Here is a 22,838-nt window from a genome sequence, read left to right as displayed (position 1 = left end):
AGCTTCGAAATTGACGTTTCGGGCAAAAGCCCTTCATCAGGAATAAAGGCAGTGAGCCTGAAGCGTGGAGAGATAAGCTAGAGGAGGATGGGGAGAAAGTAGCATAGAGTACAATGGGTGAGTGGGGGAGGGGATGAAGGTGATAGGTCAGGGAGGAGAGGGTGGAGTGGATAGGTGGGAAAGGAGATAGGCAGGTAGAACAAGTCCAGACAAGTCATGGGGACAGGGCTGAGATGGAAGGTTGGAACTGAGGTAAGGTGGGGGAAGGGGGAAGTCCACATTGATGCCCTGGGGTTGAAGTGTTCTGAGGCGGAAGATGAGGCGTTCTTCCTCCAGGCGTCTGGTGGTGAGGGAGTGGTGGTGAAGGAGGCCCAGGACCTCCATGTCCTCGGCAGAGTGGGAGGGGGAATTGAAATGTTGGGCCACGGGGCAGTGTGGTTGATTGGTGCGGGTCCTGGAGATGTTCCCTAAAGCGCTCTGCTAGGAGGCGCCCAGTCTCCCCAATGTAGAGGAGACCGCATCGGGAGCAAAGGATACAATAAATGATATTAGTGGATGTGCAAGTAAAACTCTGATGGCTGTGGAAGGCTCCTTTAGGGCCTTGGATAGAGGTGAGGGAGGAGGTGTGGGCGCAGGTTTTATAGTTCCTGCGGTGACAGGGGAAAGTGCAATTTCCCTTGCCATGTGGTTAAAGATGCCCTCCAACGCATCTCGTCCACATCCCGCACCTCAGCCCTCAGACCCCACCCCTCCAACCGTAACAAGGACAGAACGCCCTGGTGCTCACCTTCCACCCTACCAACCTTCGCATAAACCAAATCATCCGCCGACATTTTCGCCACCTCCAAACAGACCCCACCATCAGGAATATATTTCCTCCCCACCCCTTTCCGCCTTCCGCAAAGACTGTTCCCTCCGTGACTACCTGGTCAGGTCCACGCCCCTTTACAACCCACCTTCCCATCCTGGCACTTTCCCCTGCCACCGCAGGAACTGTAAACCTGCGCCCACACCTCCTCCCTCACCTCTATCCAAGGCCCTAAAGGAGCCTTCCGCATCCATCAAAGTTTTACTTGCACATCCACTAATATCATTTATTGTATCCGTTGCTCCCGATGCAGTCTCCTCTACATTGGGGAGACTGGGCACCTCCTAGCAGAGCGCTTTAGGGAACATCTTCAGGACCCGCACCAATCAACCACACTGCCCCGTGGCCCAACATTTCAACTCCCCCTCCCACTCTGCCGAGGACATGGAGGTCCTGGGCCTCCTTCACCGCCACTCCCTCACCACTAGACGCCTGGAGGAAGAACGCCTCATCTTCCGCCTCGGAACACTTCAACCCCAGGGCATCAATGTGGACTTCAACAGCTTCCTCATTTCCCCTTCCCCCACCTCACCCTAGTTCCAAACTTCCAGCTCAGCACTGTCCCCATGAATTGTCCTACCTGCCTATCTCCTTTCCCACTCCACCCTCTCCTCCCTGACCTATCACCTTCATCCCCTCCCCCAGTCACCCATTGTACTCTATGCTACTTTCTCCCCACCCCCACCCTCCTCTAGCTTATCTCTCCACGCTTCAGGCTCACTGCCTTTATTCCTGATGAAGGGCTTTTGCCCGAAACATCGATTTCGCTGCTCCTTGGATGCTGCCTGAACTGCTGTGCTCTTCCAGCACCACTAATCCAGAATCAGGAAGCCCAGGGGTCAGTCAGTTGAACCATCTCTGAATTGCTTGAAATGCAATGATGTCCTTTCTTAAAGAAGGAGCTGAACTGTGCACTCTTGTCCATGTGGTCTGACAAATGCCCTTTATGGCTGTAGTAACCCTTGCAATAAATGACGGGCAATGACTTTTCAGGTGATAGGATTCTGAGAGTAGCTATGGAGGCTGAAGGAGCCAAGTGCAGTCACAATGACCACCAGTGGTTGTATTTATATTCCTAGTGGACAGCCTGGCCAGGGGCAAGTGAGAAACAGGTGTCAAGAAGCAAGTAAAAGGGGCTGGAGTAACTTCAGTTGTCTCTCCCTCTGTGTTTTCAGCGGAATGGCAGCAGCACGTCGAGACACTAGAGATTGCAGCTCTTCAGGAGGCCCACAGGCAACAGACCAAGCAGAGCTCCGAAGACGAGGACGAGATCTCCAGCTCGGACCAGGAGGACGACGAGAAAGACCATGATGCAGATGAAGAGGAGGAGGAGGAGGACGAGGAGGAGAGGGGTGAGGGTGGGGACGCTGGTCAGAGGCACAAGGGAGCCTTCCTTAGCAAGAACAAGTTCGCCCTTCTCCGAGATGATGAGTGTTAACGTCTTGTTGCACCGGATCACCCGGTGCTAGGACTGGGGACCTTTACAGAGAAACGATGCATGTGCATCCTCCAAAAGCAGCAACACCCCTGCTGTGTATTACTTCATTCCGGAGTGCATCGCGGAGACCCATTCCAATCCTTTACCATTAATGTATTGCTCTATTTCAATAAAGCTTTATTTACCGTAGCAGTTGGAGCGAGTGGCTTGCTGTTCAGCATCTTGTGTTCACACTGATATGGGGGGGGTGGGCTGGGCTGGGTGTGAGCAAATACCCTTATCATCACCCTTTGTTGGTTCCTGGACTCAGCCAGAATTGTGCTTCAAGAAGTCTTTTGGAAAAGATAGATACAAATTACTCATGTTTCTAGGGATGGGGGGGATTTGCAGTTCTGAAGAGGCACTGAAGCAGCTAGCGTTGTTCTCCTGATGGCTGCTGCCTAAGGTCCATCAAAGAAGTGCCTGCAGCGATAGAGGATGCTCTTCTAAAATGTTCCAGAATCTGGAAAGGTCCCAGCGGATTGGAAAACTGCAGATGGGGCAGCAGTTGATGTGTATTTCAATTCCCAAAAGGCATTTGATAAGGTGCCACGTGAAAGGTTATAGCAGAAGAGTGGAGCTCATTGAGTCAGGGTGTGAAGTGGAAAGAGAGTTGGCTTATTAATTGGAAACTGGGAAACTGGAGAAATAGTCCGTTATAAAGTTGGAAGCTGGCGAAGTGCCACAGAGATCAGCAAAAGAGTCTCAGTTATTTATGATTGATTTAAATGACATCACACATCGGTAGGGTGGTGAAGAAAGCATTTAGCATGTTTGCCTTCGTTGCTCAGACCTTTGAGTGTAGGAGTTGGGACATTGTGTTGAGGACATTGGTGAGGCCTCTTCTGGAATAGTGTGTGCCGTTCTAGTCATGGAGTTATAGGGAGGCTATTATTAAGCTGGAGCGGGTTCAGAAGTGATTTGCAGGATGTTGCTGGGTATGGAAGGTTTGAGTTATAAAGAAAAGTTGGACCGGCTGGGACTTTCTTCACTGGAGCGCAGGAGGTTGAGAGGTGACCTTGTAGAGGTTTACAAAATCGTTAGGGGTACATATAAGGTGAATGGTGGGTGTCTTTTCCTTAGGTTGGGGGATCTCAAGATGAGGGGGCATATTTTTGAGGGGAGAGGAGAGAGATTTTAAAAAGTCTTGAGGGGCAATTTTCGTTTTACAGAGCAATGTGTGGATCGAACTTCCTGAGGAAGTGGTGGATGCGGGCACAGCTACAACATTTAAAAGACATTTGGATAAGTACATGAACAGGAAAAATTTGGAGGGATATGGGCCATAAGCAGGCAGGTGGGAATAGTTGAATTTGGGATTATGGACTGGGGTTGGTTTCTATGCTGTATGACTCCGACTCTGTAAATTGGATGATGTGACGATTGCATTGTAGCCAGATTTCCTGACAACACCACTATAGGAGAGCATGCAAAGTGGGCGGCACGGTGGCTGATGGTTAGCACTGCTGCCTCGCGGCGCCAGGGACCCGGGTTCAATTCCCACCTCAGACGACTGTCTGTGTGGAGTTTGCACATTCTCCCCGTGTCTGCGTGGGTTTCCTCCCACAGTCCTAACCTGCACGTTTTTGGGTGAATTGGCCATTCTAAAAAAATTGCCCGTAGTGTTAGGTGAAGGGGGTAAATGTAGGGGAAAGGGTCTGGATGGGTTGCTCTTCGGAGGGTCGGTGTGGACTTGTTGGGCCGAAGGGCCTGTTTCCACACTCTAAGTAATCTAAATCTAAAAGCACAAATTGCTGACAAAATTCAGCAGACCTGCCACCATCTGGGGAGAAAAGAGTTAATGTTTCGAGTCCGTTCTCCATATAGATGCTGCCAAGTCTGATGAGCTTGCCCAGCAAATTCTGTTTGTTTATTCCAGACCAGATTAATTTGGAGGAGGATATAAAAAGTCTGTGAATGGTCAGAAAGTTGGTGGGTGGAGTATCTGGGGAGAGGGGTATTGCAAGTGAGAGATTATTTACTTCAACAGAACAGAATATTGTTTGTGGAGAGAGACTGCAAGTATAGAGTGATTTTAGTGTCTGCGTCCATCAACTTACAAGCAGCCAGAACCTGGAATTAGGAAGTGAGGTGATTGGTGGGGGTGGAATAGAGACCCGGGTTCGATTCCACGTTTGGGCAACTGGCTGTGCGGAGTTTGCACGTCCTGCCCTGTGTCTGCATGGGTTTCCTCCCACAATCCAAAGATGCGCACGTTAGGTAGATTGGCCACGATAAATTGCCCCGTAATGTCCGAGGGTATGCAGGCGAGGGTGGATCAGCCATGGGAAATTCAGGGTTACAGTGTGGGATAAGGGGTGGGATGCTGTTCGGAGGCTGGGTGTGGACGTGATGGGCTGAATGACCTGCTTCCAAGTCATAGGGTTACTATGATTCTCAGCAGGTAATTAAGTGAATGTAACTTTTTGGAATGTTGTAAGGTGTCAGGACACCAGAGATTTAGAAGCAGGGGCATGCAGAGAGACTTAGAAGAATCCCTTGCATTATATTATGGACTGGAGGAGAAAGTGAGGTCTGCAGATGCTGGAGATCAAAGTTGAAACTTTATTGCTGGAACAGCACAGCAGGTCAGGCAGCATCCAGGGAACAGGAGATTCGACGTTTCGGGCACAGGCCCTTCCTCAGGAACACTCTCTGCTCATTCCTGAGGAAGGGCCTGTGCCCGAAACGTCGAATCTCCTGTTCCCTGGATGCTGCCTGACCTGCTGTGCTGTTCCAGCAATAAAGTTTCAACTTATATTATGGACTGAAAAGTGTGGTGCTGGAAAAGCACAGCAGGTCAGGCAGCAGCTGAGGAGCAGGAGAATCGATCTTTCGGGCATAAGCCCTTCATCAGGGATTTGTCCGAAACATCGATTCTCCTGCTCTACGGATGCTGCCTGACCTGCTGTGCTTTTCGCGCCACACTTTTCAACTCTCATCTCCTGCGTCTGCAGTCCTCACTTTCTCCCGTTGCATTATAGGGCCAGGGACACGCAGTAAGATTCAGGTGCAATCGCTACCACGCAAATTCATGGGCTGGAAAGTCAGTGACGATGCTCTGTCTTGTGTTTAGGGGTTTAGTGTTTAATATTTTCAAACTCTGGCGATATTCCTGATTTTTTTTTTCTTTGGTATTGTCACAGTGGGTGGGGGGGGGGGTGTGGGAAATGAAGTTAGAAATTAACCAAAACTGACTGAGTTGTGACCTGCGATTTCAAATTGTCACTGGGCAGTTAAATTCAGAACATTTCAAATGAGTGGGCTTTCTAGGGAGATGATTGAGAAACCTGCGAACGTAGTAAGGTATAGTCAGCAAACTACTCCCGGGATAGTGATTGGGTTGGATAAGGGCTCTTGTGGAGCAGAGCTGGTGTCCCTACCTCTGAGCGAGGTTTGAGTGCCTCAGCCTCCATTTTTGTTGCCTCTGTTGGTGTTTGCACATTTCTGAGTGATTGTGTAACCGAGAGTGAATTGTGACATCTATATTTGTACATGTTCTTGCTTTGTCTTTTAGAATCCTAGAATCCCAGCAGTCCAGTCCATTTGGCCCACCTACTCTCTGAGCATCCCACCCAGAGACCCCCTCCCACCCTATCCCTGTAATCCTATATTTCCCATGACTAATCCACGCTAACCTGCACATCCCTGGGCACTATGGGACAATTTAGCATGGCCAATCCACCCTAACCTGCACATCCCTGGGCACTATGGGACAATTTAGCATGGCCAATCCACCCTAACCTGCACATCCCTGGGCACTATGGGACAATTTAGCACGGCCAATCCACCCTAACCTGCACATCCCTGGACACTTAAAATCCTGATGAAGGGCTTTTGCCTGAAATGTCGATTTTCCTGCTCCTTGGATGCTGCCTGTCCTGCTGTGCTTTTCCAGCACCACATTCTCGACTCTAAGCTCCAGCATCTGCAATCTTCACTTTCGCCCAATTTAGCACGGCCAATCCACCCTAACCTGCACGTTCCTGGTCACTATGGCGCAATTTAGCACGGCCAATCCACCCTAACCTGCACATCCCTGGGCACTATGGGACAATTTATCATGGCCAATCCACCCTAACCTGCACGTTCCTGGTCACTATGCGCAATTTAGCACGGCCAATCCACCCTAACCTGCACATCCCTGGGCACTATGGGACAATTTATCATGGCCAATCCACCCTAACCTGCACGTTCCTGGTCACTATGGGACAATTTAGCATGGCCAATCCACCCTAACCTGCACATCCCTGGGCACTATGGGACAATTTATCATGGCCAATCCACCCTAACCTGCACGTTCCTGGTCACTATGGCGCAATTTAGCATGGCCAATCCACCCTAACCTGCACATCCCTGGGCACTATGGGATAAGTTAGCACGGCCAATCCACCCTAACCTGCACATCCCTGGGCACTATGGGACAATTTAGCATGGCCAATCCACCCTAACCTGCACATCCCTGGTCACTATGGGACAATTTAGCATGGCCAATCCACCCTAACCTGCATACCCCTGGACTGTGGAAGGAAACCGGTGCACCCGGAAGAAACACAGACACGTGGAGAATGTGCAAACTCCCCACAGTTGCCTGAGGGGGGGAATCGAGCCCTCTTAAATCAAATGTATTCTCCACTCCCACCTTCCAGTGAATTGTCGGCCTGAAAACTACAAAACAAGAGATCGAGTTTGGCTGGAGAACCCTTTGAACCGTTCAAGTAGTCTGGTTTCGAAATTCAACACAAGTGCTTTCATAATAACATAAAATTTACAACTGCGGATGCTGGAAATCTGAAACAAGAACAAATTTCTGGAGAAACTCAGCCAGTCTGGCAGCATCCGTATAGAGAAAGCAAGGGTTACTGTTTTTTTTGAGTCACAAGTATGTTCACCCTGGTGTGGGAGAAACAGGAAACCCCACAAGAGTAAGATTGTTTAAAAAAATCCTAGTTGTGAAACTGCCTAAAATCTTGTCCTAATTCCACTTCAGTTAAGCCACATCAGGTTCTGAGTCACAATGGTTGTGAGGAGATTTGTCGCAATTTCTCTCTCTCGCTTAATCCATGCTTCCTTCTGTTCAATCACTTTTCCTTTACCCAACGTAAGTTTGCAATAAATGTTTTTTGTTATTAAAAAGCTGAAATAAAGATTGTACAAGCTGTCAGTAGTAATTGACTCAAAAGACAGGCCAATGTTTTACAGCTAGATCAACAATGTATCCTTGGGGGTGGTGGGCAAGGGGGCACAGATTTTGCAAGGCACAAATTATGTAGCTTCTTTCATGCAAGAGGTGGCAGTGATTTTTCTAATTAACCTGCTCAGCCATGCTAGGGCGCACCCCAGAGGAAGGTCAAGTTACCCTAATCCCAGGCCAGGAAAGGGTTACCGTCTCATTAGAGAGAGACAACTCACTGAGTCATAGAGATGTACAGCATGGAAACAGACCCTTCGGTCCAACCCGTCCATGCCGACCAGATATCCCAACCCGATCTAGTCCCACCTGCCAGCACCCGGTCCATATCCCTCCAAACCCTTCCTATTCATATACCCATCCAGATGTCTCTTAAATGTTGCAATTGTACCAGCCTCCACCACTTACTCTGGCAGCTCATTCCATACCCGTACCACCCTCTGTGTGAAAATGTTGCCCTCCCACCCTAAACCTATGCCCTCTAGTTCTGGACTCCCTGACCCCAGGGAAAAGACTTTGCCTATTTATCCTATCCATGCCCCTCATAATTTTGTAAACCTCTATGAGGTCACCTCCCAGCCTCCGACACTCCAGGGAAAACAGCCCCAGCCTGTTCAGCCTCTCCCTGTAGCTCAGATCCTCCAACCCTGGCAACATCCCTGTAAATCTTTTCTGAACCCTTTCAAGTTCCACGACATCTTTCCGATAGGAAGGAGACCAGAATTGCACACAATATTCCAACAGTGGCCTAACCAATGTCCTCGACAGCCGCAACATGACCTCCCAACTCCTGTATTCAATACTCTGACCAATAAAGGAAAGCATACCAAACGCCTTCTTCACTATCCTATCTACCTGCGACTCCACTTTCAAGGAGCTATGAACCTGCCCTCCAAGGTCTCTTTGTTCAGCAACACTCCCTAGGACCTTACCGTTAAGTGTATAAGTCCTGCTAAAATTTGCTTTCTCAAAATGCAGCACCCTGCATTTATCTGAATTAAACTCCATCTGCCACTTCTCAGCTCATTGGCCCATCTGGTCCAGATCCTGTTGTAATCTGAGTTAACCCTCTTCGAGGAGAAAGTGAGGTCTGCAGATGCTGGAGATCAAAGTTGAAACTTTATTGCTGGAACAGCACAGCAGGTCAGGCAGCATCCAGGGAACAGGAGATTCGACGTTTCGGCCACAGGCCCTTCTTCAGGAATGAGCAGAGAGTGTTCAGCAGGAGAAGATAAAAGGTAGGGAGGAGGGACTTGGAGGAGGGGCGTTGGAAATGTGATAGGTGGAAAGAGGTCAAGGTGAGAGTGATAGGTCGGAGTAGGATGGAGGCGGAGAGGTCAAGAAGAAGACTGCAGGTCAGGAAGGCGGTGCCGGGCTGGAGGGATCCGGCTGAGACAAGGTGGGGGGAGGGGGGATGAAGAAACTGGTGAAGTCCAAGTTCATCCCCTGCGGTTGGAGGGTTCCCAGTCGGAAGATAAGACGCTCCTCCTCCGACCGTCGGGTTGTTGTGGTTTGGCGGTGGATGAGTCCAATGACCTGCATATCCTCGGTGGAGTGGGAGGGGGAGTTGAAATGCTGTGCTACAGGTTGGTTGGGTTGGTTCGTCCGGGTGGCCCAGAGGTGCTCTCTGAATCGCTCCGCAAGTAGGCGGCCTGTCTCCCCAATATAGAGGAGGCCACACCGGCTGCAGCGGATGCAGTAGATGATGTGGGTGGAGGTGCAGGTGAATCTGTGGCGGATATGGAAGTTTCCTTTGGGGCCTTGGAGAGAAGTGAGGGGGGAGGTGTGGGCGCAAGTGTTGCACCTCCTGCGGTTGCAAGGGAAGGTGCCGGGAGTGGAGGTTGGGTCGGTGGGGGGTGTGGATCTGACAAGAGGGTCGCGGAGGGAGTGGTCTCTACGGAAAGCTGATAGGGGAGGGGAGGGAAATATATCCTTGGTGCTGGGGTCTGTTTGGAGGTGGCGGAAGTAACGACGGATGATGCGCTGTACATGGAGATTGGTGGGGTGGTAGGTGAGGACCAGTGGGGTTCTGTCCTGGTGGCGGTTGGAGGGGCGGGGCTCAAGGGCGGAGGAGCGGGAAGTGGAGGAGATGCGGTGGAGGGCACCGTCGACCACGTCGGGGGGGAAATTGCGGTCCTATCACCCTCACCTTGACCTCTTTCCACCTATCACATTTCCAACGCCCCTCCTCCAAGTCCCTCCTCCCTACCTTTTATCTTCTCCTGCTGAACACTCTCTGCTCATTCCTGAAGAAGGGCCTGTGCCCGAAACGTCGAATCTCCTGTTCCCTGGATGCTGCCTGACCTGCTGTGCTGTTCCAGCAATAAAGTTTCAACCTTAACCCTCTTCGCTGTCCACGACACCTCCAATTTTGGTGTCATCTGCAAACTTACTAACTATACCTCTTATGCTCGCATCCAAATCATTTATGTAAATGACAAAAAGTAGAGGGCCCAGCACCGATCCTTGTGGCACTCCACTGGTCACAGGCCTCCAGTCTGAAAAACAACCCTCCACCACCACCCTCTGTCTTCTACCTTTGAGCCAGAGGTTTGACCTGAAGGTCACCATGCTTGTGGTGAGGGGCACGATTGAGACGCTGGTGGTTTCATGGTAATGTTAGTGTGAATTGAGCTTGCGCTGTTGGTATCAACCTGCATTTCAAACCAGCCATGCAGCTGACTGAGCTATCACAGTAAAGTGATGGGCGGTGTCATCAGTCACAATCAAGGGCAGTTCTTTGCATTGGAAGACCAGACATTTTGCTCAAAGGTGTTTTTTTTTCTGCATAAGCTTCTCCACAGTGGACAGGTGGTGCTTACGGAGTTGTATTTGCGGGTGGTGTTCCGCAGCACTGTGGCGAGGGCCATCGTTCACAACGCCGGTGGAACCTGTTGAGGAATGATATTGAATGTTTGCAGACTGAGGGTCTGCACACAGCTCTATGCACAGAAATATTGCCATCAGGGTGAGTGCGATGTTAGATGCGTTTCCCCCCACCCCACTTTATTGAGAGGTGTCCCCGAGGATATGGTACAGACACCGTGGAAACTGGGTTGGGGTGATTATCACAGACCTGTGCCACATACAGCTATGTCAAGGTAGCCAAGGGTGAACTTTATTAACTTTAGCCTCTTTTTCCTAATTAACCTGTTCAGCGATGTTATTAACTTGAACCGGGCCTCCTAGGCCACAGGTAGGGACATTACTCCTTTCCCCACTCTTAAAACTATGGAGTGCTCCATGAATTTGTGTGTCACCCTTGTGCAGGGGCGATGCTAACCATAGAATTCCCTACAATGTGGAGAAACAGTACATTCAATCCCTCGAAGCCACATAGAAGAGAATCTCTCCCTTTCCCCCTTCCCCCCCCCCCCACTCCAAATTCCCAAATCTCATTTCTTGAGGCTAGTGCATCTAATCTACACATCCCTGGGCAACTATGGGCTAAACATTTAGCACAGCCACACCACCCAACCTGCACATCTTTGCAACTGAGCGAGGAAACCCACACAGACATGGGGAGAAAGTGCAAACTCCACACAGGCAGTCACCCGAGGCTGGGATCCAACCCGGGTACCTGGCGCTGTGAGGCAGCAGCGCTAACTTTTCTGTGTCATTCAAATTTTAGCAAATGTGCTGCCAAAGTAATTACTTTAACTGCTATCAAAGTAATTAAAACACTTGGAGAACAACAAAAAGTGAGGTAATAGTGGAAGGCAGGAAAGAGCAACACCTTTATTCAGACTTAAGAGTGATGGTAAAATTTGGGTGAGTCAAGGAAATGAGAGGACACCCTCCCTGTGCTAAAAAAGCTTAAATTATACGCTCTACTTTTGCTGTGTAAGCCAGAAACATTTTGACTTGGCTATTCCAGAACCTGCAAGAAAATTCAGCATGTTCCATTGTAACAATCTTCATGTTCCAGATCAGATATGTTGTTTAGTAAGTGAAGGGAGTGAATTTAGGAGGTCGAGGATGAGCAGCTTTGTCCTGGGTGCTTTGAGTTTCTTGGATGTTGTTTGAGCTGCACTTGGCCTGGTGAGTTGGAAATATTCCATCGCACTCCTGACTTGTGCTTCGCGGAAGGCAGAGGGGTTTTAGAGAGAGGTGAGTTAATTGCCACAGGATTCATAGGTGTTCTTAGATTAGATTAGGTTCCCCACGGTATGGAAACAGGCCCTTCAGCCCCACACCGACCCTCCAAAGAGCAACCCACCCCATATTTACCCCTGACTAACGCACCTAACACTATAGGGCAATTGAGCATGGCCAATCCACCCTAACCTGCACATCTTTGGACTGTGGGAGGAAACCCACGCAGACACGGGGAGAGTGTGCAAACTCCACACAGACAGTCGCCTGAGGTGGGACTCGAACCCGGGTCCCTGGCGCTGAGAGGCAGCAGTGCTAACCTCTGAGCCACCGTGCCACAGTATTTATGTGGCTGTTCCAGTTCAGTTTCCACCCTCCCCCCACACAGGATGTTGACAGTGGGGTATACAGCCATGGTACAATGTACCAGTAACTAACAAAGACTGCTGTCTTCTGTTGATTGGAGTTGATTTGATTTGATTTATTATTGTCAAATGTACCTAAGTACAGTGGAAAGTTTTGTTTCGCGTGCACTACAGGCGGATCATAACGTACAAAGACTGTAGGGTGGTTGAACAGAGCAAGGAATGCAAAGTTACGGCTGCAAAGAAGGTGCACACAAAGCAAGATCAAGGTTAGATTTTGAATTTGAGAGGTTCACTCAGTAGTCAAATAATGGAGGGGGGAAGAAGCTGTCCTTGAACCTGTCGGCACGTGTGTTTAAGCTTTTGAATTTTCTGCTTGACAGAAGAGGTTGTGAGAGCTTATAACCGGGGTGGGAGGGGTCTTTGATGATGTTGGCTGCCTTTCCGAGATAGTGGGAAGTGTAGATGGAGTCAGTGAATGGAAGGTTGGCTTAGTTTGGTTTACGTAGGCGAAAGTGAGGACTGCAGATGCTGGACTGTGATGCTGGAAAAGTACAGCAGGTCAGGCAGCATCCGAGGAGCAGGAGAATCGACGTTTCAGGCAAAAGCTCTTCATCAGGAATGAGGCTGTGATCCGAGGGGGCAGAGAGATAAATGGGAGGGGCTGGGGCTGGGGGGAAGGTAGCGGCGAATGCGATAGGTGGATGGAGGTGGGGATAATGTTGATAGGTCAGAGAGGAGGGTGCAGCGGATTGGTGGGAAGGAAGGTGGACAGATAGGGCAGGTCATGAGGGCAGTGCCGAGTTGGAAGGTTGGAGCTGGGATAAGGTGGGGGAAGGGGAGGTGAGGAAACTGGAGAAATTCACATTGACGCTGTGGGGTTGGAGGGTCCCGAGGTGGGAGATTTGGTTTAGTTGATGGCAAAAGTTTGTAAATCACATGGAAACAATTCTTAAAGCTATCTGTGGAAAGTTGGGACGACTGACCGATTATTACTCAGTGCGTCTGAACTGTTCTGAGGTCAGCATTTCAGTGCAAGTTGTGAATAGTCAGGTGAAGTTATTTACACTGATGGTCAGATGTGGAGCATCTAGTCAATCTTTTCCTTATCTGGCCTGTCTTGGTTTTGTTCGCGATTGTGTATTCAGAACCAGAAAAGATGCCAGGGTCGCAGAAGCCTGCTCCCACCCTTGGCTGATGTCAGCGGCATAGTCAGACAATTTCTGGATGATGTGAAAGCTGCATTAAACTCTTGTAAGCATTTATTTTCCAGGAGCCTCAAAGCTGCAGTGTGGAAAGAACTGAGTTTTCAATTAAAACCGAGATTGAGAGCAGAAGACCACTAATTTATTGTCACCTGTTTTCCACTGCTTCTCATGATAAATATCTCCCACTGGGGGTTAGCCAGAATAATTTATTCTTACCTTCTGTATGCAGATTTTGCTACATCCTTCAACAGCCAGCTGATATATCGATCTTAATACTTCATATAAAGTAGACAGGTAGATTTGCAAACAACGATTTGTTTTATTGGTAATCATTTGGCCAAATGCATGAAGCGTATAGTTGAAAATCGCGGAGCTAATAAAGGACAGAAACAGATTGCATGAAATGAAATGAAATCTCAATAATATTCAGCAGCATTGCTGAGCTAAGCTTCCAGAATATTGCGATAAGCTATACCTGAGTGAAATTAGTGGGAGTATTGCTTGACTCTGGGGGATACTGTCCAAATATAGACCTCAGTGTTCTGACACTCCGTAAGGCTATGATATCACAAGCCCGAATTTCAATGTGAAATGGGCTGAATTTCTGTAAAAACTGAAGTGTTTGTTTTAACCATCATTTCTTTCCATGGGATGTGAGTATTGCAACATGAATTGAGAGGGTGGTGCTGAGCCCCTGGGTTGGTGTCATCTGTCTGACGTGGGTACACCCACAGTGCTTTCAGAAAGTTTCAACCTGGTATCAGTGAAGGAACGGCAGCGCAGTCCCAAGTCAGGATGCTGTGCGAGTTGGATAGGAACCTGCTGTAGCCAGTGGTCTCCAGCATCTGCTGCCCTTATCCTTCCAGGTGCTAGAGGTTGTCGGTCTGGAAGATGCTGTCAGAGGAGGATTAGCAATGGTTCCACAATGCCTCCTGTATTTGACACTCATTGCTCTGATGATTGGAGTAAGTTGGTGGAAGGGGTGTGCTTTGTCCTGGATGGTGTTGCGCTTCTTGAGGGTTGTTGGAGCTGCCCTCTTCCAGGCAATTGTTGAGTATTCCACCAAGCTCCTGACTTGTGCTTTGTAGGCACAGGAGAATCAGGAGTTTTGGAGAATCAGGAGTTGAGTTACTTGCCGATAATTCCCAGCCTCTGACCTGCTCTTAGAGCCATGGTAATTATGTGGCTCGTCCAGCTCAGCTTCTGATCAATGTAACCCCCAAAAATATTGACGTTGGCTGATTCGGTGATGGTACCACCATTGAATATCAAAGGTTGGGAGACAGTCTTTGCCTGGAACTTGTTGGGCATGAATGCTACTTGCCGTTTAGCAGCCCAAGGCTGAAGGCTTGCTACAGCTAGACTTAGACTTCTTTGGTATCTGAGGAGTCACAAACACCCCTGAACACTGAGCAGTCGTTGGCGAACAATTTTGCACTTCCGCGGTTGTGGCTGAGGAAGGGTAATTGATGAAGCAGCCAGTGATGGACAGGGCCTAGGTCACCACCCTGAGGAACATTTGCAGCAACTCCCCATGGATTGCAATGAAGCTACCAACAGAATGCAGATGCATCTCTTCCAGTTAACAGCTAGCACATCGTTTGGGAGCTCCTGCTGAACTAAATCTACCAAACATGGCCAAGTAGCAAAATAAATGAAGTATGGGATCAGCAGACTATACATTTAAACAACATACTGATACATCGGGCTGTCATTGAGATCTAAAAGGTTTTCAGATTTTGAAGGGAAAGTGAGGTCTGCAGATGCTGGAGATCAAAGTTGAAACTTTATTGCTGGAACAGCACAGCAGGTCAGGCAGCATCCAGGGAACAGGAGATTCGACGTTTCGGGCACAGGCCCTTCTTCAGGAATGAGCAGAGAGTCTTATCTTCCGACTGGGAACCCTCCAACCACAGGGGATGAACTTGGACTTCACCAGTTTCTTCATCCCCCCTCCCCCCACCTTGTCTCAGCCGAATCCCTCCAGCCCGGCACCGCCTTCCTGACCTGCAGTCTTCTTCTTGACCTCTCCGCCTCCATCCTACTCCGACCTCTCACCCTCACCTTGACCTCTTTCCACCTATCACATTTCCAACGCCCCTCCTCCAAGTCCCTCCTCCCTACCTTTTATCTTCTCCTGCTGAACACTCTCTGCTCATTCCTGAAGAAGGGCCTGTGCCCGAAACGTCGAATCTCCTGTTCCCTGGATGCTGCCTGAACTGCTGTGCTGTTCCAGCAATAAAGTTTCAACTTTCAGATTTTGAAGTCAGTAGGGTCAACTCTGCATTCTATGTGTGGAATTTCCGCACTGTAACCTTTCCTTGTGCTCAGTAGAACAGGAACATTGGCAATTATAAAGGTGTATTTCTGACCAGAACAGTAGGTCGTTCGGTCTCGGTCCCATTTTGACTTTGCACCCTTTATGTTAGGACTCCGGTGTATTAGAGGCCCAAAAGGTTGTTTAAAGGAACGAAGGATTGAACGGAGTTGACAGGAGCAGGTGGTTTCCAGTGTTTGCGAGGTTATGGTGAGCAGCCTGAGATACAAGGTCAAAGTGTAAGAGGTTTTGAGCAGTGATGATGGATTTGATTGTGCGTTCCTATCGACCAGGGTGCTGTGGTATTGTGAATACTGCTACTGTCCTATTTTAGTAGATTAAAAAAAAAATACATCCTTTCGATTGATTGTCTGCTTTAATTTGAAATGATGTGTTGCCACGTTCAAATATCCCATCTGGTGTTGTCTAGTCGTAGTCCTCTTATTAAAACTCAGCAGAGCTGGTTGAACAGGGGAGGGAGTGTCAGGGCTCTTGCCAGTTATATTCATTCCCCCAGCTGATACTCAGTTCCACTAATTTCAACGGGACCGAATATCAGGCCACGGATTAATGCAATACCTCCCATTCAATGCCGCAGTTCAGAGCAAATTTTGACCGTGTCACAAAAGCATTTCAGTGACCTGCAGCGACTGAGCTAATAAAATTCATCGATCCTGACATTGTAACTATTTTCAATGTCTTCTCTAATCTCACCCCAGGATAAATTCCAGCCACTGATAGGGTCTGCCGGGAGCACTGTGTATTTCTGAGCGAATTGTTGGTTGTAGGTGTGGAAGACCCACTTCCAGAAGGCAGACGTTTTGATGGTCGTATCGGCAATGATGTTCCAGCAACTGTACTTTGTGCCGAGATTCCTGTAGTCTTTGTAGGGCCAAAATTCTCCTTTCGTGTCTTGGTTTCTGAACTTGGTATCACTCGCGACTAGTGTGGTACAATTCTCTGTTACTAGTTTCCTACTTTTACTCGAGTGGTATCCAGTGAGGCCCTGAGGGCGGTGATATTCAACACTGTGCTGAGAGTGTTTAGCATTTGTGCAGTCACACAGAACGCCACAAAAGGGGCACCTTGTCCCGCAGCCGGATAACATTACGTACAGCTCCTTGGTCGGGTCTACGGGCAATGTTTTAATGGTTGCATCAACGTCATTTGCCCAACCGTTAATCTGCCGTACCAGGCAGTCTTCTACTTCACAGATGAAGCTGGTGACCTCTTGGGTGAAATGCTCAACGTTAATCTTTGCAGCTCCGAAGGTAATGGCTGCTAACTGGATGTCCGGTATCTGAATCTCTGATCCAAGTTTTTCCTTAAGCATCTGGATAACACGGGACACTGCAACCTCTTTAGCCTGGGATGTTACATTCTTGATAGCTGCTTTGATTAGTTTGATGAATGTTTTCAGAATGTCCAGGGCAAGAGAGCACAGCAGGGGCTGTTCTCCACTTGTGGCTGCACAGAGCTCTGTGACTTGCCTTCTCAACCACGTCTTCTCATATGACACCGTGCGTTGGATGAACCGGTGGTAATTGTCAAAATTGTCCTCTTCTTTCAAATGCAGCATAAGAGCCACTTGGAAGTTTTTCCGAAATTTGAATTTCCCCCCTTTCCCGTAGTATCTCATACGGTCCACAATCTCTGGCCCTAGCTTCTTGATGACAGCATTCATCAAAGCTGGTTCCAAGCAAGATTTGCAGAATAACTCTGCCCTCTGTTTGGTCTGGTCCTTTTCCTGGTAGATGTTCCTAAAGCTGTTGTAGTAATTCATTTTCTCCTTGTTCAACAGCTCTAAGGCGTCGCTCCTCTTCCTGAACTTGTCCTGCATTGCTTCGAATTTCCCAGAGGCCACACCGCACACGTGGATGCTGAAATCCACTTTGAACCTCACGGTGAAGCTGAATTCCTCGTCATTGTGCTTCCGAATCTTCTCATCCACTGTTCTCAAAAGTTCTTGGAAGTAGGTGGAATCATAGTCCTGACGTCTCTGCACCATATCCCCCACAAACTCACTGCATTCTTCCAACCACCACATCGCCCACTCCTCCGCCCGCTGTGAGATGTTGCATTTTTTGGGAAAAATGCCGCGGAGAAGCCTGACGAAAGCAAAAGCCTGAGGACTGTCGTCCACTGTTTTTCTGTCGATGTGATCTTTGCCAATTCGGAATGCTCCAAACTCCGTTTGGAACCAGTCTTTGCCAGCAAGCGTCTCGTTAATTAAATGGCTGTGCGCTGGCATGTTCTGAATCAGTTTAGTCTCCATGTCACTCACAACGTCACTCACAACATTCGGTCCACGTTGTAACGTTGAAAGTGTTTTCTCCCACATAACCTCAAACTCTTTCCGAAGCTCATCATCGTCCATGCTCCTTTTCTCCTGTCTGCACTTCTGCAAAAGCTTGTTGACCTGCCCTTCAATCTGGCTTTGATAACTGGCCTTAATTTCATTCATCTTCTGTAAATTTCTCCACCTCTGGACGGCCTCATTGCTTTTGATGTCTGCATACATCGTGCGCTCAATGATGACCGAGTCGATGCTGGAGACAAAATCGGCCCTGTATTTTTCGATAAGGTGCGCATTATTGCTGTTACAGAAATAATCTTCCAGCTCCTGGAGGGCTCTCTGTTTGCTTTTCTCCAGAAGTTGCTCCTGGTCCCTTTTCAAGAGACCGGCGACCCTTTCCGGATCGTCTTTGGCATTGGCGATTTTGTTCTCCGCCATCTCGACGAAGGTGTGTATGTCTTTCCTCAGTTGCCACTCCAGGTCGGTGTACTTGATGGAGAGCTCTTTGTAGGCCTCGGCCACCAGGCTGTTCCTGAAGCTGAAAATGAAATTCTCGTACTTCACGGCTTTCCACAGGGCCTGAGTCCAGGTAACAAACTCGGAGACGGTGGAGAGCTTGTGTTTCTTTGGCGGCTGGCTCGAGAAGCATTTGAAAAGCGTTCTTCTCAGCTCGAACACCTTCTGACTGTAGCCAGTGTTGACGGCGGCCATGGGTGGGTTGCCGTGCCACAGGCCCGGTATGTACCAGTTGTTCAATTTTGCGTCGTACTCCAGCACGTCGGCGAACTTGGTGAAGCGACGCTCCTGCTTTTCCATTTTCGCCGCCGCCCACGTCATGGTGTCAAGCTGCTCCAGCAGGCGCTTGCGGCCCCTTATGTTCTGGTCATGGGCAGACACGTCGCTGACGTTCTGGTGGACGAAGTAGCAGGCCGGCCTCTTGCCCACCTCCTTCATGCGGATGAAGGCGTGCACGGCGATCTGCAGCACGTCCTTCATCTCGGCGGAGTTCTCCATGGCCAGGTTGACCAGGGTGACGTCGCTCAGGCCGATGGCCAGGGTGGCGAGCTCGTTGTCGTGTTCGTGGCTCTCGTCGACGCCAGAGAGCTCTGGGGCCTTCAGCCCCTCTGTGTCGATCACCATGACATAGCCGCAGCCCAGCTCTGCCCCCAGCTGCCCGGTGACCGGGATGAGCTGCATGAAGGCACCTCTGGTGCACCGCCCACTGCTCACGGCGAACTGCAGGCCGAACATGGTGTTGAGGAGGGTGGACTTGCCGGTGCTCTGCACGCCCAGCACCGTCAGCACAAACACCCGGGTCTCTCTGCCAATCTTGGCTTCGACCGCCTTCAGCACGGCCGTCACCCACCGCAGAGGGATGTTGGAAACGTCTCCGTCGATGAGCTCCAGAGGGAAGCCGTCCAACATCAGGTCGGCGGCGGCACTGGGTAACCGGTACACCACACTCATCTCTTCCTTACCCACATCGTCCTTCTCGGTGAAACGTTCGTAGATCAGTCCAATTTCCCGCATGAAATGCTCCAGGCCCAGGGAGCTGGCGGTTATCTGCCGGTCCAGCCTTTGCAGCTGCCTCCACACTTCTGCTAGGGTTTCCCGCTCCTCCGTCGTGCCCTCCTGAGAGCTCTCGTACAGGGCTTTGTACCTTTCTCGCAAGACGGAGAGGGTTTCTCTTGAGCTGGAATCCAGCCCGAATTTCATCCACTGCAGGAAATGCTTCCTCTTACCCCCCTCCCAGCCGGTCAGGGCTTCGATGAACACCTTCACGTCAGCCGACAGGCCTTCCCTCCGTTGCGCATTGCACAGAACCTTGTGGCTCTTTCTGAGCTGGTTGATGTACTGATTGACGGACATTTGCCCTCGTTTCTTCAGGCGACATTCCTCCTTTTCCAGTTGGGAGATCTTCTGCCAGGTATCCCCTTGGAAAGTCATCCTCGCCTTCTTGAAGCTCTCGATTCCCTCAGTTTTGATGGAGCGGAGAATCCCTTCTGACTTATTTCGGCCGAGCGAACATTGCTGTTCGTCCTCGTCCACTTTGACCCCAACTCTCCTGGCGATCGCTGCCATGTCCTCGAGTCTCTTTCCGGTGGTCTGGGATGGAGGAGTTGGGAGTTCTTCGACCTGGTGATTCCCGTTTGGAACTATTTCCTTCAGCACGGTCCGAAGCAATCGCGCAAACTCCGCATCGTTCTTCTTGCCCAGAACTAAAACGCACTCCTTCCTCACAACCGACGAAGAGATCAACTCCCTCACCTGACTTCTTGTTTCGTCGGTCAGGTCCTTGCGGGACAGAATTACAAAGAGGTTCTGCGCGGACTCCACCAAGGAGCTGAGGTAGCTGCTGACCCCTCCATCTACGTTGTCGACGAAGACGAAGAGGGCAGACGAAGCCTTCGCCAGGAACTGGGCCTGCCCGCGGAATGTTCTGCCGTCGCCTCGGAGGTTGAATATGGCCATCGGTTCCGGGAAGAGGTCCAGATCCGCGCTCCCGCTGGGCAGGTACCAGCACAGCTCTGCCAGGCCGTCGGAGATCTTCCGCGGTACATTCCCACACTCCATGCCGGAGTGGACGAAGAAGTCGTGGTGTTGCTCCACGGTGCTGAGGGCATCGTTCAGGATCTTGGACTTGGAGATGGAGCAGGTGCCCAGGCGCAGGAAGGAAAACGTCGGCACCCTCTCGGTCACCATGTTGGCTTCCTTGAAGCCTGCGCTCGCTTGGAGAGAGAGCGGGCGCCACTTCTTCACAACGGAGCGCAGGGCCCACAGCAGGAAGGTGCAGCCCTCTTTACCGTCAGGAAGCAATAGCGGCAAAGCAAACTGACACAGGGACATCTTCAGCATCAGTTCCTGCTGGAGAAATGTGTCAGCACGCAGGAAAATAGCCATCATGATATCCAAGGGATGGTACGAATTAGCAGGGATCTCCTCCAGTTGGAGGAACTCCAAGTCCCCCGTCTCCCGTTTCCCCACTTGACCTTCCTCGGCCAAGGAGTACTTGAAATTTCTCGATTTTGAATTGACTATCATCAAATTCCACAGGAAGTAGTTTGGGATATCCCGAGGCAGTCTTGGCACCTTATTCTGAAGCACCTTTGCGCTTAGGTTGAGCACGTTGCTCAGGGACAGCTTCTCACTCTCCGGTGTTTTCAGCCCCAACTCCGTCAGGAAGTCTTCGACACGGGATTGCTTGGCACCCGTTTCAGGAGGGGCGCTACTTGAAGGAGGGTCCGATTCTGCTGAGGTGTCCGCCTCAGGAAAACTGGACTGGCGTTGGGGATGCTCGTCTGGCCAGGCTTTACGTGAGCCTGACCCAAGCTCAGAGTCTGTGAGAGAAATGTCCAAAAAGTGTTTTTGGAGCTCTGGCGGATTTACCTCCCCTTCAGCACCGAAGACGTCAGACGCCCTCACAGTAGGCTCCTTTGGAAGTGAACCTATAGGAAGCGTTAACACTATAAGTTCTGCTGATCATTGAGAGAAACCCCTGACCCCCTAAGTTCCAAGGTTAAAACAGTGATGCGGGTAAGTGTTCTCCCCCACCATTCCACAGTGGAAAGGTGCAGAAGGTATTCTCTTTGTAGGTAAAATTGAGTGAATTTTATCTTTGGACAACATTAAGCAAGCAGTGGAAGTCTAGGAGGGGAGTTGAGAAGGAATGTTTTTACCCAGAAGGGTCTGTGGGAGTCTGGAACTCACTGCCTGGAAGGCTGTTCAGTCAGAAACTCATGGGGCATTGCAAAGACATTTAGATTGCATTGCCGTAGCCTCCACGGCTGTGGGCCAAGAGCTGGGAAATAGGGATTAGTGCAGTCAGATGTTTGTCTACCGGTGTGGGCATGATGGGCCAAATGGCCTTCATCTGTGCTGTAGACACCTGTGGGTCTATTCATTAGTTTAGCCAATTTGTGTCACATCTGACTTTCTTTCACTGGAAGCAAGGCATAAAGTTAATTTGACATTGCTCTTTTTTTAAAATATTATCTTTCAAAGTCAAAATGGCATCTTAGGGCTGATTGGATCAACTAATTTCCACATTTTCCCTGCAGTTAGTTCGTAACCTCGAGCACCTCAACAGGAAAATCAGGATTACTGTCCCCGTTCCGTTCAACGTGTTTCCACGGGATGGCACATGCAACATAACCGTGGGTGGCACGGTGGCACAGTGGTTAGCACTGCTGCCTCCCAGCGCCGGAGACCCGGGTTCAATTCCCGCCTCAGGCGAATGACTGTGTGGAGTTTGCACATTCTCCCCGTGTCTGCGTGGGTTTCCTCCGGGTGCTCCGGTTTCCTCCCACCGTCCAAAGATGTGCAGGTCAGGTGAAACGGCCGTGCTAAATTGCCCGTAGTGTTAAGTAAAAAGGGGTACACGTAGGGGTATGGGTGAGTTGCGCTTCGGCGGGTCGGTGTGGACTTGTTGGGCCGAAGGGCCTGTTTCCACACTGTAAGTAATCTAATCTGATCTAATAACCTGGTGTTAGGATATTGGTGCCAGAGGTAAGTGATAACAGATAAAGACTACTCCCGGACTGTGAGCTTCAAGCTAAAACTTGAACACCCCAAGGCAGATTCAGCATGGTTTTGTGATTGACAAGCAGAGCGGATATGAGGGAGTCCTCAAAGGCGTTCAATTAGGTGCCTCAGTAAAGAGGTAACGGGGCTGAAAAGGTCTTGGGTGGGGTGATTTATCAGAACATTTAGAGAATTGGATAACTAATAGGAAACAGAGTTAAGACCGGTTTCACTTTGGCAAAAAGGGGTGAGCGTCATAAGGTCAGTTCTAGGAAAGGCCCTGTTTTCCGGTGCCGAACGATCCGGAATTCTCAGGTGAACGGCAATCAGGAAGGCACCCGCTCCACATGGTAGTTCTCCCACAATGCAACGGCCCAATATTCAAAATGGGGAGGCAATGGCCGAGTGGTGTTATCGCTGGGACTGTTAGTCCAGGGACCCAGATAATGTTCCAGGGACCCGGGTTCAAACCCCGCCACGGCAGATGGTGGTATTTGATT

At 49.9% G+C, this 22,838-nt stretch overlaps 2 protein-coding genes across 3 annotated transcripts in view; one reads left to right on the top strand and one right to left on the bottom strand.

Annotated features, from left to right (window-relative positions):
- The window catches only part of gnl1 (G protein nucleolar 1), a 52,579-nt gene extending 50,084 nt beyond the window's left edge, over positions 1–2,495 (top strand). The window contains exon 12 of the mRNA XM_087979447.1: positions 2,044–2,495. Within this exon, the coding sequence (XP_087835573.1) occupies positions 2,044–2,306 (263 nt within the window). The 3' untranslated portion in view covers positions 2,307–2,495. The remainder of the gene's footprint in view (positions 1–2,043) is intronic.
- An 11,008-nt stretch (positions 2,496–13,503) lies between these two features.
- Positions 13,504–22,838, bottom strand: part of LOC122541341 (interferon-induced very large GTPase 1-like) — a 29,716-nt gene continuing 20,381 nt past the window's right edge. For both annotated transcript variants that reach the window (XM_087979444.1, XM_087979445.1), the window contains exon 10: positions 13,504–21,263. In XM_087979444.1, coding sequence (XP_087835570.1) covers positions 16,177–21,263 — 5,087 coding nt within the window. In that variant the 3' untranslated portion in view covers positions 13,504–16,176. The remainder of the gene's footprint in view (positions 21,264–22,838) is intronic.

The sequence above is a fragment of the Chiloscyllium plagiosum genome, unplaced genomic scaffold (genome assembly GCF_037043375.1).
Source record: "Chiloscyllium plagiosum isolate Xiang-an unplaced genomic scaffold, Cpla_swu_hap1 HiC_scaffold_35, whole genome shotgun sequence".
Taxonomy (NCBI): Eukaryota; Metazoa; Chordata; class Chondrichthyes; order Orectolobiformes; family Hemiscylliidae; genus Chiloscyllium; species Chiloscyllium plagiosum.
This window is presented reverse-complemented; position numbering and strand designations above follow the sequence as displayed.